This window comes from Rhinatrema bivittatum, chromosome 2 (genome assembly GCF_901001135.1).
Source record: "Rhinatrema bivittatum chromosome 2, aRhiBiv1.1, whole genome shotgun sequence".
Lineage (NCBI taxonomy): Eukaryota > Metazoa > Chordata > Amphibia > Gymnophiona > Rhinatrematidae > Rhinatrema > Rhinatrema bivittatum.
Genome location: NC_042616.1, coordinates 131760511 through 131779858, shown reverse-complemented (window position 1 = coordinate 131779858; position 19348 = coordinate 131760511). Strand labels below are relative to the sequence as shown.

At 44.5% G+C, this 19348-nt stretch overlaps 1 protein-coding gene across 1 annotated transcript in view; it reads left to right on the top strand.

Moving 5' to 3' along the window:
- Nucleotides 1-19147, top strand: part of WAC (WW domain containing adaptor with coiled-coil) — a 317083-nt gene extending 297936 nt beyond the window's left edge. The window contains exon 14 of the mRNA XM_029588633.1: nt 18146-19147. Within this exon, the coding sequence (XP_029444493.1) occupies nt 18146-18215 (70 nt within the window). The 3' untranslated portion in view covers nt 18216-19147. The remainder of the gene's footprint in view (nt 1-18145) is intronic.
- Nucleotides 19148-19348: the final 201 nt, after the last annotated feature.

The following is a 19348-nucleotide window of genomic DNA, read 5'->3' as shown; positions in this document are numbered from 1 at the left end:
GGGCTGTTCAGCTTGGAGAAGAGATGGCTGAGGGGGGGATATGATAGAGGTCTTTAAAATCATGAGAGGTCTTGAACGAGTGGATGTGAATCGGTTATTCACACTTTTGAATAATAGAAGAACTAGGGGCACTCCGTGAAGGTAGCGATAGCAGACATCATCAACTACTCACTCGCCCATGGGTCGGTCCCAGACAATCTCAAGCACGCCGTAGTCAAACCCCTCCTCAAGAAACCCTCCCTTGACCCGAACGACCCTTCCTTCCGCCCAATCTCCAACCTCCCTTTCATTGCCAAGTTAATGGAAAGAGTTGTTAACTCACAACTCATGGACTATCTCGAAAATCATGCGATCCTCCATGCATCTGTTTGGTTTCCGGAAACACTTCAATACAGAATCTCTACTCCTCTCCTCTCCCTATCCAACCACCTCCTCAGAGGCATGGGCCAAGGCCACAGCTACCTCCTCGCCCTCCTTGATATTTCGGCAGAATTTCACTATTAGCCACCAGCACCTACTGGCATGCCTGGAAAGCATCGGCATCTCAGGCCTTGCCCTCTCCTGGTTCAAGTCCTACCTCTCAAACAGAAAATTCTCCATTCAAATTGGTAACTCCACATCCACCCCACAGCCTCTACAACAAGGAGTCCCCCAAGGTTCATCACTCTCCTCCACCCTCTTCAACGTCTACCTCACCCCCCTCTGCCAACTCCTCTCTGATCTCAAACTTAAGTTCTATCTCTATGCCGATGATGTCCAGATCATTATCCCTATACACAACTCCATTTCTGACACCCTAGAACACTGGGATAACTGCCTCGCAGCCATCAACTCCTTGCTCGCCAACCTCCACCTTGCCCTCAATACGAACAAAACGGAACTCCTGCTTATCTCCCCCCACTCTTTCCCCTCTCCCCTACTGTCCAACATCCCCAAGCCTAACCCCCTTTCAGCGCAACCATTTGTGAAGGATTTTGGAGTCCTCCTCGATCAGCAATTAAGCATGAAGAATTATGTTAACTCTATACTCAAAAATGGCTTCTTCAAACTCAACGTACTTAAAAAAAAAAACTTAGACCGCTCCTACACACCCAAGACTTCCATACAGTAATCCAAGCCACCATCTCTTCCAAACTTGATTACTGTAATGCTCTCCTGCTAGGGCTCCCATACTCCACAATAAAACCACTACAAATGTTACAAAACGCCACAGCAAGACTCATCGCAAATTCCCGGAAACATGATCACATCACTCCCATCCTCAGGGACCTACACTGGCTCCCCATCCCCACCCGCATTCACTACAAAACCTTGACCATAGTCTATAAAGCCATACACGCCCACAACTCCAAATGGTTAGACCTTCCTTTCACTGCCCCCTAGTCCACCCGCCCTACCAGAACTGCCAACTAAGGTACCCTTTTTGTGCCCTCACTGAAAACAGCCCACCTCTCATTTGCACGCGACTGTGCCCTCTCGATCGCAGGTCCCGCCTTATGAAGCACCTTGCCTCCCAACATGCGCCTCGAACCATGTGTGAGCAAATTCAAAAAGAAATTAAATACTATTCAAACAAGCCTATCCAGAATAGGCTATCCCACAAATCCACCACTCTTTGCAGCATCACTTGGTGTTTTATGCATTCCTCATATTGAGGCCACAATTGTTTTATAATCTTTTCTTCATAACTGCTCTTTGTTACCCCCTCCCAGTTCATGTTTTCCCTGTTATCATGTAATTTCCAAGCTTAATTTGTTTAATTTGTTTTATGTAAACCGGTATGATGTCCCAACTAATACCGGTATATAAAAAATTTCAAATAAATAAATGTATGATTTTTTGCCCACCGGTGAGAAGTTGTGCATGCAATGCAAAGAGCTCCTGGCTCTCAGAGAACGAGTCTGATCTCTGGGGGCTAGAGTGGCAGACCTGGAGGAGCTGAGGCAGACAGAGAGGTATATAGATGAGACCTTCAGGGATATATAGTAGTCAAGTCCCAACTTCAGACTGGCAGCCCTGGTGCTGCCTTGGAGGAAGAAGGTCTCATGATGGGAGAGCGCCAACCAGGTGCAACAGGAAAGGATCCTGTAGCAAGGACCTGCTCTCCAGGTGATGCATTGTCCTTTCGCACTGAGGATATCTCCCCAAGGCCTACTGCCCAGGAGGGAAGGGTTAGGTCAGCCGTCATAGTTGGTGATTCGTTTATTAGGAATGTAGATAGCTGGGTGGCTGGTGTGCATGAGGATCGCCTGGTAACATGCATACCTGGTGCGAAGGTGGCGGACCTCGCACGTCACCTAGATAGGATTTTAGACTGTGCTGGGGAGGAGCCGGCTGTCGTGGTACAAGTGGGCATCAACGACGTAGGAAAATGTGGGAGGGAGGTTCTGGAAGCCAAATTTAGGCTCTTAGGTAGAAAGCTTAAATCCAGAGCCTCCAGGGTAGCATTCTCTGAAATGCTCCCTGTTCCACGCGCAGGTCACCAGAGGCAGGAGGAGCTCCGGAGTCTCAATGCGTGGATGAGACGATGGTGCAAGGAAGAGGGATTCAGTTTTGTTAGGAACTGGGGAACCTTTTGGGGAAGGGGGAGTCTCTTCCGAAGGGATGGGCTCCACCTTAACCAGGGTGGAACAAGACTGCTGGCGCTAACCTTTAAAAAGGAGATAGAGCAGCTTTTAAACTAGAACAAAGGGGAAAGCCGACAGTCGCTCAGCAGCGCATGGTTCAGAGAGAGGTATCTTCAAAGGATACTAATGATGCATTAGAATTAGGGCATCCCAACAGTGAGGTTCCAATAATTAGAAAAATAGTCCAAGTGCCTGTAACTAAAAACTCACCTGAGCTAAAAAAATTCTAACTTATCCTATCAATTAAAAAGCAGAATGAAAATACAAACAAAAAACAAACTTCGAAATGTTTATATGCTAATGCCAGAAGTCTAAGAAGTAAGATGGGAGAATTAGAATGTATAACAGTGAATGATGACAGACTTAATTGGCATCTCAGAGACATGGTGGAAAGAGGATAACCAATGGGACAGTGCTATACCGGGGTACAAATTATATCGCAATGACAGAGAGGAGCACCCGGGAGGAGGTGTGGCGCTTTATGTCCAGGATGGCATAGAGTCCAACAGGATAAACATCCTGCATGAGACTAAATACAAAATTGAATCTTTATGGGTAGAAATCCCTTGTGTGTCGGGGAAGACTATAGTGATAGGGGTATACTACCATCCAGCTGGTCAAGATGGTGAGACGGACAGTGAAATGCTAAGAGAAATTAGGGAAGCTAACCAAATTGGTAGTGCAGTAATAATGGGAGACTTCAATTACCCACGTAAACATGGTGCAGGAAAGAATATACAGTTCCATCGAAATTTCAAATATACTTTTATTATATCTTCAGGCATTCAAAGTTCAGTTAAGTGCGGCAACTCCATTTCGAGTAAACAAACAGAAATTTTTAAAGTCCCCCGACACGGTCCGTGTTTCGGGTAAGCTGCATCAGGAGGGACCACAGCAGGTTTATAATCTACGATAAAATAATATACATCAAGGATGGAACAATTAAGGCTGCGGGTAAAGAAATATACAAAAGAGAGTTCATACCTTTATGGTTGACATCAGGAGCGCAACGCCCGGTATCAGTGACAGCCATTTAAAGGGCAAAAAGGCGCGAAAGAGAAGGAGTCTCTCTCGCGAGATGCTGAAAGCGATAAGAACACAGTACCACACGTGTAGAATAATAACATATTAATAAAATAAGTACCATTCTATTTCCCTGTTTAGGCCCTTGGGTGAAACCGTGTCCAAGGTAAAAATCCAGCGCTGTTCTCTCTTACCCAGTATCCCGGCAAAGTCTCCACCCCGGCAAGGGAGTGAGACTGCCTCCAGGACAAGGAAGGAGAGAGAAGCGACGGAGTGACCAGCCTGGAGCCAGTGTGATACCAAAGGCTCATCGATTCTGGAAGATCTAATGTTGCAGCAGTGCTCAGTGATCCTTGTCTTGATCATACGTGAAGTTGTACCCACATACAGCAGGGGGCAGGGGCACTTAACCACATATACTACTCCTCTAGAGGTGCAGTCAGTTTTAGAAAACAATTTGAACACTCGTCCAGTTTTTGGATGTATAAATTCTGTGGACAATGCCGTGTGCTGGCACATAGTGCAATGGCCACAGGGCGAATGCTCACCTCTCACAAATGGTCGCACTTCACTCAGATGACTCGCCGTGTGCACCAGCCGGTCCCGTAGGTTGGTCCCTCTTTTAAACGTGAACCGGAGTGGTGCATGCATAAGGTCATTCAGGGAGAGAGCTACCCAGTGTCTTTTTATCATGTTGGCTATGGACCTGCCAACAACAGAGAAGGGAAGGATACAGTTCAGGGATGTGTCATCAGAAGTCACAGATGGTGTAAAAAGCCATTCCCGGTGCGTGTATAGTGCCCGCTTAAACGCCTTCTTTATGACCTTTGGTGGATAACCCCTCTCTGAAAACTGGACAGATAAACACTGGGCCTGTGACAGAAAGTCAGCACGATTGGAGCAAAGTCTGCGGAGTCTCAGAAATTGTCCTGTGGGGATGTTATCGCGGAGTGCCCTGGGGTGGCAGCTGTCATAAGCCAACAAGGTGTTCCGGTCCGTGTCTTTGCGAAATAGTGAAGTCTCAAAATGATCACCCTTCCAAAAAATAGCCACATCCAAAAAGGACACATATGGAGTGAATGTTGAAATTAAACTGAATATGGGGATTAAGGGAGTTGACCCAGTCAAAAAATACAAAGAATTGTATATCTGAACCTGTCCATATTATAAAGACATCATCTATGTAGCGTAGCCATATATGGATGAATGAAGACCATTCCGAAGAATGGATATGGGATTCTTCATAATCATCCATATATAGGCACGCAAGGCTTTAAGCGGGCACTATACACGCACCGGGAATGGCTTTTTACACCATCTGTGACTTCTGATGACACATCCCTGAACTGTATCCTTCCCTTCTCTGTTGTTGGCAGGTCCATAGCCAACATGATAAAAAGACACTGGGTAGCTCTCTCCCTGAATGACCTTATGCATGCACCACTCCGGTTCACGTTTAAAAGAGGGACCAACCTACGGGACCGGCTGGTGCACACGGCGAGTCATCTGAGTGAAGTGCGACCATTTGTGAGAGGTGAGCATTCGCCCTGTGGCCATTGCACTATGTGCCAGCACACGGCATTGTCCACAGAATTTATACATCCAAAAACTGGACGAGTGTTCAAATTGTTTTCTAAAACTGACTGCACCTCTAGAGGAGTAGTATATGTGGTTAAGTGCCCCTGCCCCCTGCTGTATGTGGGTAAAACTTCACGTATGATCAAGACAAGGATCATTGAGCACTGCTGCAACATTAGATCTTCCAGAATCGATGAGCCTTTGGTATCACACTGGCTCCAGGCTGGTCACTCCGTCGCTTCTCTCTCCTTCCTTGTCCTGGAGGCAGTCTCACTCCCTTGCCGGGGTGGAGACTTTGCCGGGATACTGGGTAAGAGAGAACAGCGCTGGATTTTTACCTTGGACACGGTTTCACCCAAGGGCCTAAACAGGGAAATAGAATGGTACTTATTTTATTAATATGTTATTATTCTACACGTGTGGTACTGTGTTCTTATCGCTTTCAGCATCTCGCGAGAGAGACTCCTTCTCTTTCGCGCCTTTTTGCCCTTTAAATGGCTGTCACTGATACAGGGCGTTGCGCTCCTGATGTCAACCATAAAGGTATGAACTCTCTTTTGTATATTTCTTTACCCGCAGCCTTAATTGTTCCATCCTTGATGTATATTATTTTATCGTAGATTATAAACCTGCTGTGGTCCCTCCTGATGCAGCTTACCCGAAACACGGACCGTGTCGGGGGACTTTAAAAATTTCTGTTTGTTTACTCGAAATGGAGTTGCCGCACTTAACTGAACTTTGAATGCCTGAAGATATAATAAAAGTATATTTGAAATTTCGATGGAACTGTATATTCTTTCCTGCACCATGTTTACGTGAGTACTTGCTTATGTGCAAGGTTTGCTTCGGTTGATTTTTAGACTTTAATTACCCCAATATTGACTGGATAAATGTATCATCGGGGCATGCTAGAGAGATATAAAGTTCCTGGATGGAATAAATGATAGCTTTATGGAGCAATTGGTTCAGGAACAGACAAGAGAGGGGAGCAATTTTAGATCTAATTCTGAGTGGAGCACAGGACTTGGTGAGAGAGGTAACGGAGGTGGGGCTGCTTGGCAATAGTGATCATAATATAATCAAATTTGATTTAGTGACTGGAAGAGGAACAGAGTGCAGATCCAAGGCTCTCGTGCTAAACTTTCAAAAGGGAAACTTTGATAAAATGAGAAAAATTGTTAGAAAAAAAACTGAAAGGAGCAGCTACAAAAGCAAAAAATGTCCAAGAGGCGTGGTCATTGTTAAAAAAAAAAAAAAAAAAAAAAAAAAATACTATTCTAGAAGCACAGTCTAGATGTATTCCACACATTAAGAAAGGTGGAAAGAAGGCAAAACGATTACCGGCATGGTTAAAAGGGGAGGTGAAAGAAGCTATTTTAGCCAAAAGATCTTCATTCAAAAATTGGAAGAAGGAGCCAACAGTGGAAAATAGGATAAAGCATAAATGTTAGCAAGTTAAATGTAAGACATTGATAAGACAGGCTAAGAGAGAATTTGAAAAGAAGTTGGCTGTAGAGGCAAAAACTCACAGTAAAAACTTTTTTAAATATATCCGAAGCAGAAACCTGTGAGGGAGTCAGTTGGACCGTTAGATGATCGAGGGGTTAAAGGGGTACTTAGAGAAGATAAGGCCATCGCAGAAAGATTAAATGATTTCTTTGCTTCGGTGTTTACTGAAGAGGATGTTGGGGAGGTACCCGTAATGGCGAAGTTTTTCATGGGTAATGATTCAGATGGACTGAACCAAATCATGGTGAACCTAGAAGATGTGATAGACCTGATTGACAAACTGAAGAGTAGTAAATCACCTGGACCGGATGGTATATACCCCAGAGTTCTGAAGGAACTAAAAAATGAAATTTCAGACCTATTAGTAAAAATTTGTAACTTATCATTAAAATCATCCATTGTACCTAAAGACTGGAGGATAGCAAATGTAACCCCAATATTTAAAAGGGCTCCAGGGGCAATCCGGGAAACTACAGACCGGTTAGCCTGACTTCAGTGCCAGGAAAAATAGTGGAAAGTGTTCTAAACATCAAAATCACAGAACATATAGAAAGACATGATTTAATGGAACAAAGTCAGCATGGCTTTACCCAGGGCAAGTCTTGCCTCACAAATCTGCTTCACTTTTTTGAAGGAGTTAATAAACATGTGGATAAAGGTGAACCGGTAGATGTAGTATTCTTGGATTTTCAGAAGGCGTTTGACAAAGTTATTCATGAGAGTCTTCTAGGAAAAGTAAAAAGTCATGGGATAGGTGGCGATGTCCTTTCGTGGATTGCAAACTGGCTAAAAGACAGGAAACAGAGAGTAGGATTAAATAGACAATTTTATCAGTGGAAGGGAGTGGACAGTGGAGTGCCTCAGGGATCTGTATTGGGACCCTTACTTTTCAATATATTTATAAATGATCTGAAAAGAAATACGACGAGTGAGATAATCAAATTTGCAGATGACACAAAATTGTTCAGAGTAGTTAAATCACAAGCAGATTGTGATAAATTGCAGGAAGACCTTGTGAGACTGGAAAATTGGGCATCCAAATGGCAGATGAAATTTAATGTGGATAAGTGCAAGGTGATGCATATAGGGAAAAATAACCCATGCTATAATTACACAATGTTGGGTTCCATATTAGGTGCTACAGCCCAAGAAAGAGATCTAGGCGTCATAGTGGATAACACATTGAAATCGTCGGTTCAGTGTGCTGTGGCAGTCAAAAAAGCAAACAATGTTGGGAATTATTAGAAAGGGAATGGTGAATAAAACTGAAAATGTCATAATGCCTCTGTATCGCTCCATGGTGAGACCACACCTTGAATACTGTGTACAATTCTGGTCGCCGCATCTCAAAAAAGATATAATTGCGATGGAGAAGGTACAGAGAAGGGCTACCAAAATAAGGGGAATGGAACAGCTTCCCTATGAGAAAAGACTAAAGAGGTTAGGACTTTTCAGCTTGGAGAAGAGACGACTGAGGGGGGATATGATAGAGATGTTTAAAATTATGAGAGGTCTAGAACGGGTAGATGTGAATTGGTTATTTACTCTTTTGGACAGTAGAAAGACTAGGGGGCACTCCATGAAGTTAGCATGGGGCACTCCATGAAGTTAGCATGGGGCACATTTAAAACTAATCGGAGAAAGTTCTTTTTTACTCAACGCACAATTAAACTCTGGAATTTGTTGCCAGAGGATGTGGTTAGTGCAGTTAGTTTAGCGGTGTTTAAAAAAAAGGATTGGATAAGTTCTTGGAGGAGAAGTCCATTACCTGCTATTAAGTTCACTTAGAGAATAGCCACTGCCATTAGCAATGGTAACATGGAATAGACTTAGTTTTTGGGTACTTGCCAGGTTCTTATGGCCTGGATTGGCCACTGTTGGAAACAGGATGCTGGGCTTGATGGACCCTTGGTCTGACCCAGTATGGCATTTTCTTATGTTCTTATATTTGAAACGCCAGCATCTGCCCTCCTTTTGTTAATGAGGAACTTAAAGATAAGTTCATCTGAGACAGAATAAAACAGAGAATCGTCCTCTGTGTATCATATTGGAGGTATAAAAAGTGTTTTCTGTAATGCTGAGATGAGCTGCTCATTTTACTTCTGAGCCTCATCGCTTGCGATATGGATTTGTCTTGGTTTGCTGTGATATGAATAGTTTTGGCGTTGTCCCCTGCACTTCTGCTTGTGCCAATATTCTGCTGCTGTTTACTATTATTCAGTCATCAAGTGTAACAGCAAGGACTCCAATTGCCTTTCATTTCAGGCTGAATCCCACCAAAGAGCACCACATTTCAGTTTGCCTCTCACTGGTTCTGGATATTCACCAGCTACTGGGAAGTCAACTTGTATGTTGGTTGTATGGTTTTATCCCCAATATACCAGACATGAGACTTAGATATTTTTTCCATGGCGTTTTTCCTCGCAGTTACTGAGCTGGTGTTACTTAATTTTTCTTAAAAAAAAAAAAAAAAACTGGAAAACTTTCCACAAATCATTTTTGGACTTTTCCCACGTGCAGGTCCCTCTCACTCCCCTATATTCTAATCAGGTTTTTTGGCGGTTTGGTAAATTTTCTTCTGCTTTCATTCCCCCATGGCGGAAGTACCTCTGTGCTAGCCGGCGTCTATCGCCTGCTACCTCCGTTGTCATTTTTCACCCCTTCAGTTCATATCATCATGGCCTCGTTGGGTTTTCGTCAGTGCCCGGGAAAAATAGTGGAAACTATTCTAAAGATCAAAATCACAGAGCATATAGAAAGACATGGTTTGATGGAACATAGCATGGATTTACGCAAGAGAAGTCTTACCTCACAAATGTGCTTCACTTTTTTGTAGGGGTTAATAAACATGTGGAAAAGGTGAACCAGTAGTTATAGTGTATTTGGATTTTCAGAAGGCGTTTGACAAAGTTCCTCATGAGAGGCTTCTAAGAAAACTAAAAAGTCAAAGGATAAGAGGCAATGTCCTTTCATGGATTACAAACTGGTTAAAAGACAGGAAACTGAGTATGATTTAAATGGTCAATTTTCTTAGTGGAAAAGGGTAAATATAGGAGTGCCTCAGGAATCTGTATTTGGGCTAGGGCTTTTCAATATATTTATAAGTAATCTAGAAAGGAAAACAGCTAGTTAGGTGATCAAATTTGCAGATGATACAAAATTATTCAGAGCAGTTAAATCACAAGTGGATTGTGATAAATTGCAGGAGGATCTTGCGAGACTGGAAGATTGGGCATCCAAATGGCAGATGAAATGTAATGTGGACAAGTGCAAGGTGATGCATATAGGGAAAAATAACACATGCTGTAGCTACACGATGTTAATTCCATATTAGGAGCTACCACCCAGGAAAAAGATCTAGGCTTAATAGTGGATAATGCATTGAAATCATCAGCTCAATGTGCTGTGGCAGTCAAAAAAGCAAACAGAATGTTCGGCATTATTTGGAAGGGAATGGTGAATAAAACGGAAAAGTTGATAATGCCTCTGTATTGCTCGATGGTGAGACCACATCTTGACTACTGTGTACAGTTCTGGTCACCGCATCTCAAAAAAAATATAGTTGCACTGGAGAAGGTACAGAGAAGGGCGACCAAAATGATAAAGGAGATGGAACATCTCCCCTATGAGGAAAGGCTAAAGACGGTTAGGGCTGTTCAGCTTGGAGAAGAGATGGCTGAGGGGGGATATGATAGAGGTCTTAAAAATCATGAGAGGTCTTGAACGAGTGGATGTGAATCGGTTATTCACACTTTTGAATAATAGAAGAACTAGGGGCACTCCGTGAAGGTAGCAAGTAGCACATTTAAGACTAATCAGAGAAAATTATTTTTCACTCAATGCACAATTAAGCTCTGGAATTTGCTGCCAGAGGATGTGATTAGTGGAGTTAGTGTAGCTGGGTTTGAAAAAGGTTTGGATAAGTTCTTGGAGGAGAAGTCCATTAACTGCTATTAATCAAGTTGACTTAGAGAATGGCCTCTGCTATTACATGCATCAATAGCAAGGGATTTTCTTAGAGTTTGGGTATTTGCCAGGTACTTGTAGCTTGGATTGGCCACTGTTGGAAACAGGATGCTGGGCTTGATAGCCCCTTGATCTGACCCAGTATGGCAAGTTCTTATGTCCATCATGGACCTATACGATGAGCAATGCCCCCAGGCAGAGGATACACTCAATGTAAGGGGTGTCGCTTGTATGACCAAATGACCCTGAAGTGATGTTGCGCTCACCTTAAGAAGTTGGAGAAGCTCTTTGGGCGAGAAAGTCGAGCCATCGGCATCAGTGGAATCGACACTGAAGGACTGTGGAGCCGCACCAATGAACACCGAGCAGGGGCCATCCAGTCTGTGAATGCCACTGGCAGATAGGGGTGCCGGGGACCGGCCCATGTCAGTCTCTTGCAAGTTGTGGACATCAGGTTCCTCGTCTTCGACCTTGGCACCGGGGAAAGACAGGGCCTAGCAAAGGAAGCCGAAGAAGCATTGGCACTGGTCTCCTTTGCACGGTGTAGGTCTTGGGTTGGTGCCGGCACTTGCCATGATGCCCCTGAAGCAACCCAGCGGCGGGGAGTACCTATCTTTCATCAATGCCGGAGGTCCACAAAGGTCTCTGCCAGTCCTTGTGTCAGTCAACGATCCACCTTTGGGTTCCAAGGAGGACCTGGCCACCCCTCCGCTTCCCAGTCCGTTTTGGCATAGGCAACTTGAGGAGGAGTTGGAGTGCAGAATCCAGCTGGCGGTCATTCGGGCACCTTAGGGAATTGAGCCAGTGGCACCGACGGCACCAGTGCCTGCGCTCTCCCTGTTGAAACCGCTCCTGGATCATCTCGATGTGCACCTCGGGGTGTTACTGATCCAGCTGGCACCGGTTCATCGATGCCTGGCGAGGCACCGATTCGCCCCTCCCCCGCCCGATGCGGTGATCGTTGCTGGTTCCTCTGAGGAGGAAGCTCCATCGAGGCTGGCACTGACACTGCGGCCTAAAGCATCCCATCTAGCTTTGTCGGAGCCAGCAGCAGTGCCTAGGCCTCTAGACGAAAACCAAGCACCCAGGGTCCCGTCCCCTGTGGATTTCAGTGAGAATGAGGCCCTGTATGACCCCTGAGGAGAGGACACTGCAGAATCCTCCTCAGAGGACTCTGAGGGTCTCCCCTCAGAACAGTCTCCTCCTGAGGAGCGAAGGTGGTTTCCCCTTGAGGACCTGACCTTCACAGGGTTTGTACGGGTGATGGCTGAGGCCATCTCATTTCAGTTTGTGACTGAGGAGGACACCAGACACACGATGCTGGAAATCCTCCAGTTTGTGGAAGCTCCTAAAGAGATCATGGTGGTCCCTGTGCACGAGATCTTTAAGAAATTGCTGTTGAGAATTTTGGAGCACCCCCTCACAGTACCTCCTGTAAATAGGAAGGCAAATGAGGGTGTATCTCGTCCAACAGGCTACTGGATTCGAAAAGCATCAGCTAGCACACCAATCGGTAGTGGCCGAATCCGCTCTCAAGTAGGCCCGACGCTCTCGTACCCATGCCTCAGCACCACTGGGGAAGGATCACTGGATGCTCTTGGGAGAAAGGTCTTTCAGGGGGTGATGCTTATAGTCTGCCTGGCTTCCTACCAGCTCTATATGAGCCAGTACACTCACAACCTCTGGAAGCAGGTGCAGGAGGCAGCCGAGCAGCTGCCTCAAGAGCAGCAAGACAATTTTCTGTCACTGGTGCATCAGGGCCTGGAGTGCGGAAAACACAAGGTGCGTTCCATCTCTGATGTTTTCGAAACAGCAGCGAGAATCTCTGCAATGGGAATCAGCGCCCACAGGATGGCATGGCTGTGGGCTTCTGAACTCCAACCGGAGGTATAAGAGAGACTCGCTGACCTTTGGAGACAAGGCGAGGGATGCAGTGGCCCAGTTGCAGGCTCACCATGAGACCCTCCACATCTCTCCGCCAGCACTTTGGACCCACACTCTTCAGCCAGGAGGTCTATGAGATAGGGTCAGAGGTCTTTCTATTGCCAGAGGAAGTATTATAATTGGCCCCTCACGCCTGTTAACAAAGGGTGAGCTCCCAAGGCTGTCCCAGGCAGCAGCGAGCTCCCAAGCCCCAACCAGTGCCCCAGCCAAATCCCAGGATGGGGTTTTGATGAGATTGTAGGGAGCATAAGCCAGCCAACCATACCCCAGACGCTGGACTTCCTGGTCGAGGGCAAGCTGTGACATTTTGCGAATCGGTTGCCCAGTATAATCTCAGACCAGTGGGTTCTATCAATCGTCCGTCAAGGATACCGATTAAGTCTATTTGGTGTCCCACCAAATTCTCCTCCTTGCCTGTTTTGGGACCGCTAGTGCATCAGGCGGTACTGTTAAGGAAGCTTTCCACCCTCTTAATGGCCAGAGCAGTCAAACTTGTCCCACCAAGGCAAAGGGGGGCAGGGATTCTACTCCTGGTACTTCTTGATTCCAAAGAGAACAGGGGGGCTTCGACCCATCCTAGACCTGAGGGCCTTGAACAGGTTTCTAAAATAAAAAAAAAAGTTCAAGATGGTTTTCCTGGGTACCTTGTTTTTTCTCTTGCTAAAAGAGAACTGGCTGTGCTCCCTCGATTTAAAGGGCGTGTACACCCACATCGAGATCTTCCCAAGTCACAGGAAATATCTCAGATTTGTGGTGGGTAAACAGCACGTCCAGTACAGAGTGTTGCTGTTCAGGCTAGGGTCGGCCCCATGTGTCTTTACAAAGTGCCTGACCGTGGTGGGGGTGCACCTCTGCAGACTGGGTGTGCATGTTTTCCCCTATCTGGACAATTGGTTGATCAAGAGCACCTCTCTGCGGGTGCAGATCGGTCCTTGCACTTGACCATCTGAGTGTTGAAGTCACTAGGGTTCGTCATCAACTACCTGAAATTTCATCTCTGACCGTCACCTCAATTGGACTTCATAGGAGCCCTGCTAGACATAGCTCAGGTAAAAGCCTTCCTGCCACACTCCAGGACTATCACTTTGGCATCCATAGAGGAGGTGATTCAATAGGGCCAGCAGGTATCAGTTCGGCACACGTTGAGGCTATTGGGCCATATGGCTGCAACCATCCATGTGAATGCCTTGGTACGTTTACACATGTGCAGAGAACAGTGGATCTTGAGGTCACAGTGGCGCCAGGCCACCCATGATATCTAGGCTCACATCCACATCACTCCTTCTCTCTGGGACTCTTGTCCTGGTGGTGGGTTCTCTAGAATTTAGAGCAGGGAGTATCTTTCAGAACTCCCCCTACCCAAATTGTCCTTACCACAGATGTCCACCCTGGAGTGGGGTACTCATGCAAAGGGGCTCTGCACCCAGGGTCTGTAGTCTGCCTAGGAAACACAATATGAAATCAACTTCCTGGAGCTCCTGGCGATCAGGTACGCTCTGTGGGCTTTCAGAGATTGGCTGTCCTACAAAGTTGTCCTGATACAGACAACCAAGTAGCAATGTGGCATTTCAACAAGCAGGGAGGCACGGTCTAGATCTGGTCCTGGGCTTTGTCATATGGGATGGGTTCTCCGGGCCATGTATCTGGCCAGAATGGAGAACGTGATAGCGGACAGATTGAGTCAAGCCTTCAGACCCCACAAGTGGTTGCTGGACCAGGGGGTGGCGAATTGGTTCTTCTGCCTCTGGAGGAACCCAGATGTGGACTTGTTCAATCCCCCTGCAACAGGAAGGTGACTCAGGTTTGCTCCCTATACAGGTCAGACAGCAAACCAGCCTTGGAAGCCTTTTCTCGCCATTGAGGCAGGGTTCTTCTGTATGCATATCCTCCGCTTCCTCTAGTAACAATGAATCTCCTGAAGCTTTGAGAGGACCGAGGGACTATGATCCTCACAGCTTTTCATTGGCCAAGACAGATCTGGTTTCCACTCCTCCTGGAGTTGTCCCTCCAGAAACCAATTAGTCTGGGGACTTCCCCAGATCTCATCACGCATGATCAGGGCAGGCTTCGACATCACAACCTCCAGACACTCTCGCAGCCTGGATGTTGAGAGGCTGATTTTGCAGCCGCTGTATCTTTCCGAAGATGTGTCTCGGGTCCTCGTAGCTTCTCGAAAACCTTCCACTAGAAAGTCCTATAGCCTGAAGTGGAGGAAGTTTTCCATGTGGTGTGAACAGAAGGCCCTAGATCCATTCTCCTGCCCCACATAAAAACTGCTTGACTACCTTCTGCACCTATCTGAGACTGGCCTAAAAGCCAACTCCATTAAAGTTCAACTAAGTGCAAGTGGAGCCAAGGTGTACATGTTATGCCCATGTACATAACATGGGCATAACAGAGATGGGCATAACATGTACACCAAGGTGTACATGTTATGCTCATCTCTGTACAGCCTATAGTTGTACGCTTCATGTGAGGCCTGCTTCAGTTGAAGCCTCCCGCTGTGTCTTTGGACTCAGTGTGGTACTAATTCAAATGATGAAAACTCCTTTTGAGCTGCTGTGCTCCTATGACCTGAAGTACCTGACCTGGAAGGTCATATTTTTGGTGGCGGTCACTTCACTGCGCAGGGTCAGCGAGCTTCAGGCTTTAGTAACTTAATCATCTTATACCAAGTTTTATCATGATAGGGTGGTCTTGCACATGCATACTAAGTTCCTGTCTACGGTAGTGACAGACTTCTATCTTAACCAGTCAATCATCCTGCGTACATTCTTTCCCAGGCCCCATTTGCACCAAGTCGAACAGCACTGCACAGTTTGGATTGCAAGAGAGCCTTAGCCTTCTACTTGGAGCAGGCAGAAGCCCATAGACAGTCCACTTAACTTTTCATTTCTTTTGACAGAAATAGATAGGGCGTTGCCATTGCCAAACAGACACTATCCAGTTGGCTGGCACTTTGCATCTCCTTCTGGGGTCATGTCAAGGCTCATTTTGTCAGAGCCATGGCAATGTTGGTGGCCCAAACAGACACTATCCAGTTGGCTGGCACTTTGCATCTCCTTCGGGGTCATGTCAAGGCTCATTTTGTCAGAGCCATAGCAATGTTGGTGGCCCACTTGTGAGCAGTTCCTGTGGAGATATGCAAGGCTGCAACGTGGAGTTCCTTCCACACATTCACATCACCCTGCTGTCTGGATAGTAATGGCCAACATAACAGGTTCGGACAGTCTGTCTTCTGAAATCTCTTTGAGGTGTAGAACCCAACTCCCTGCCTGGGGCCCATTGTTTGGGTTCAGGCTGTCTTCCCCTCTGTTACCAACAGCACTGTTGTGCATGTTAGTGCTTGTTGGTCCTGTTTTGTGTTGGGGAGCAGCCTGTAGCTAGGGATTCACCCATGTGTGAGGACTACCATCCTGCTTGTCTTAGGAGAAAGCAGAGTTGCTTACCTGTAACAGGTGTTCTCCTAGGACAGCAGGATGTTAGTCCTCGCGAAACCCATCCACCACCCTGCGGAGTTGGGTTTCTCCTATTTATTATTTTGTTATCATAATTCTATGTTACGAGATTGAAGACTGACCTGTGCTGGGCTCCATTCAATGATGTCACCCATGTGTGAATAACATCCTGCTGTCCTACGAGAACACCTGTTACAGGTAAGCAACTCTGCTTTACCTGGCCCAGAGGTCTGGCCAATTTAAATCTTTGAATGCCAATGTTATTGAGCCTTTGACAAAACCGTCAATCAGGAGCAAATGTCCACACACTGTACCCTGTTTGACAATATACACTTATAAAGATAGGTGATCTGTAACCAAATATAAAGTGAACTGCTCACCACAACTTTTTTGTAATCATCGGGTTTGTCAACAACATGGATTTTTTTTGAAGGAGATCCTTCAAAAAAATCTCCTTCAAAAAAATCCTTATTAAGGTCGAATCTCCTTAAAAAAAAAATCCATGTTGTTGACAAACCCGATGATTACAAAAAAGTTGTGGTGAGCAGTTCACTTTATATTTGGTTACAGATCACCTATCTTTATAAGTGAATATTGTCAAACACGGTACAGTGTGTGGACATTTACTCCTGAATGAGGGCTTTGTCAAAGGCTCAATAACATTGGCATTCAACATCACGTGGTCTATTATTGTGTAGAATTTGTTACATTGATACTATGGTTCATATCCAGTTTGTTTGTTACAATTTAAATCTTTAGCCAAGTGCATCTCTGGGCTGCTGGAGCATCCACAGCGATTGATCTCAGTATCTTCTGTTATCTGTTGCGATCTCCATGCTGGTAGCTGTGTTCATGGTTGGCCTTTCTGACTTTTGTTCAATGTCAAGCTTACTGCACTCATTATAGCCTGTGCAACAAAAGTTCCACATGTGCAGTTATTTGATTGGATGTCTCTCCACTCTGCAATGAAGTATTGGCTCAAGTCCTTGCTTCTTAGCAGCTCCCACTGTGCACATATGCTACTCATATTTTAGGCATCTGAAACAGTTAAATTCAGGTACATTAAATGTATTCCCCACCCACAAGTGGTGCAATGCAAAATTTGTAGTTCTCTCTAAAAAGAAAAATTACTATCTGAACATTGGATAGACATACAGATAGAATATGCTGTTGACCATGAACACAGATATAAAGACTAATAAAACTGCATTAATTGACTGTATCATTAACGTGAAAATCTAAATAAGGCATCTGCAAGTAGGTACATAACTAGATATTAACTAGGTATATCATAAAACTATTACGTTACGACAGTCTGTTATTACATGTCAAAGGTATATTGCCTCATAAAACAAATGAAAACTGTATCTAGGTAAGGCCACCCCCCATAGAACAAGAAAAACATGACAACAGAACATCAGGCATAAAGTGTGAGTAGTTCAGTCCATAAAATGAAGAGTGCAAGATGTTTTCTGTGGCAAAGGATGGTATGATTTCTGAGATCACAATCTTACAAGGCTTATATACATTTTGTTCTTGATTTCCTTTGCCAAGTATGGATCTTTTGTAAATACATCATTCTGGCCTGGCTTCCTTTCACTAAACCACCTGCACATAAACATGGTGTGGCCAATGTCCTATTTATCCATACATATTTATCAACAGCAGGATCAGAATCCAACTCTTATGGCAAGACTTGGGCTTAAACTCAGTGCAGACAATGCAATATAGTGAGTGCAGAATTGCAGGAGCCTAGGTGCACTGTCCACTTATAGTTTAAGCCCACGTCCTACCATAAGAATTGGACTTTGGTCCTGCTAGCTCAGAAACAAAAGATGATGATCATACTTGAAAGCACTGCACCACAAGCTTGCAACATTTTCTAATGTAGAAACTGATAGAGCACCTCCTACCAAGTGTATCATGTGCTCTTTAATCACTTGAAGGAGAATTAATCATAATCTTACATGCAGTAGTTTAATTTTCATTTTTATGACACTTGAAATATCAACTGTTAATATATCTGTTTTTTTGTTGCAGGATACTGTTTTTGAGACAACAAATTAAAGAACTTGAAAAACTAAAGAATCAAAATTCCTTCATGGTTTGAGAAGTTTGTGAATACTTGCACGTGGTTTCAGTACAGGAACTGTAAAACTGGGTGCCCAGTCTTAACATTTTTGAGCTGCATTTGAGTAGACTTTGGACCGTTAAGCTGGGCGTGGAAATGACAAGGGAAAGGGGACAGGAGGGAGTTGATTCAGGGGAAAGATACAAGGTTGATTTGTAAAACCCTTGAAATGTAGATTTCTTGTAGATGTATTCTTCACATTGTAAATATGTTTTGTAGAGGGAAGCCATGGGGAAGCCATGTGTATCAGAGCTTTGACATCCAAAACTAATCAATGCTGAGGTGGCTAAATATCTAGCCTTTTACATGTAAACTTGTTTGCAAAATTAGCTTTCTTATTTTTTTTTTAATTTATCATTAAGAAATCTTTAATTTCGTAAAATTTGAATCCAGAGCCAGGCAATATGACTTAGGCCGAAAAAAGTTTGAACAGCTTGGGCAGTGTACAAAATATTCTGAAACTGTTTCCACAGTTGCACCCATTCAAGAGCAGTGCTTTTTTTAAATTTTTTTAATTTTTTGGCAGAGGTATGTTTCTCATCCTTGTTTATTCTCCCAAAAACAATCCAAGATTCAATTTTATCAGTTTTTTGTGCTTCTAATTTTCTCTTTCCTTATTAAGGCACTGTTGCTATGGCACTTTTTCTATAATCTTTTCATTCCTGTGTACAGTAGCTTAAAATTGCAGTGATTGAGCATAACACACTTATTTGTATAAATTATTGAAACGTTATTCAATTTGCACCCTGTAAGAATGGACTTCTAGTACTGCTGGGCATGTGTGCTGAAAGTACATAACTTCAAATGCAATGAGCTAGCCCAATAAAAATGTTAACATGGTTATGGGAGGGGAAAGAGGAAAAGAGCTAGTCAGATGTGAATTGTATCTGTTGTAATAAACATGTTTAAAACAATGAAAACTGGTTATTTTTCATTTCCTTCAGTCAGTACATATTAGAATTTGAACTACTGGGGAATTCTTTAGCTGAGTAGTTCTTGTTGAACATTTTTGTACTTCACTCGAGGTTTTGTTTAGAACTTGTACTTTGAAAATTGTGCATAAAATATTTAATGTAAAGAGAATTTCAACAAGGATGGTTGACATCTCCCCA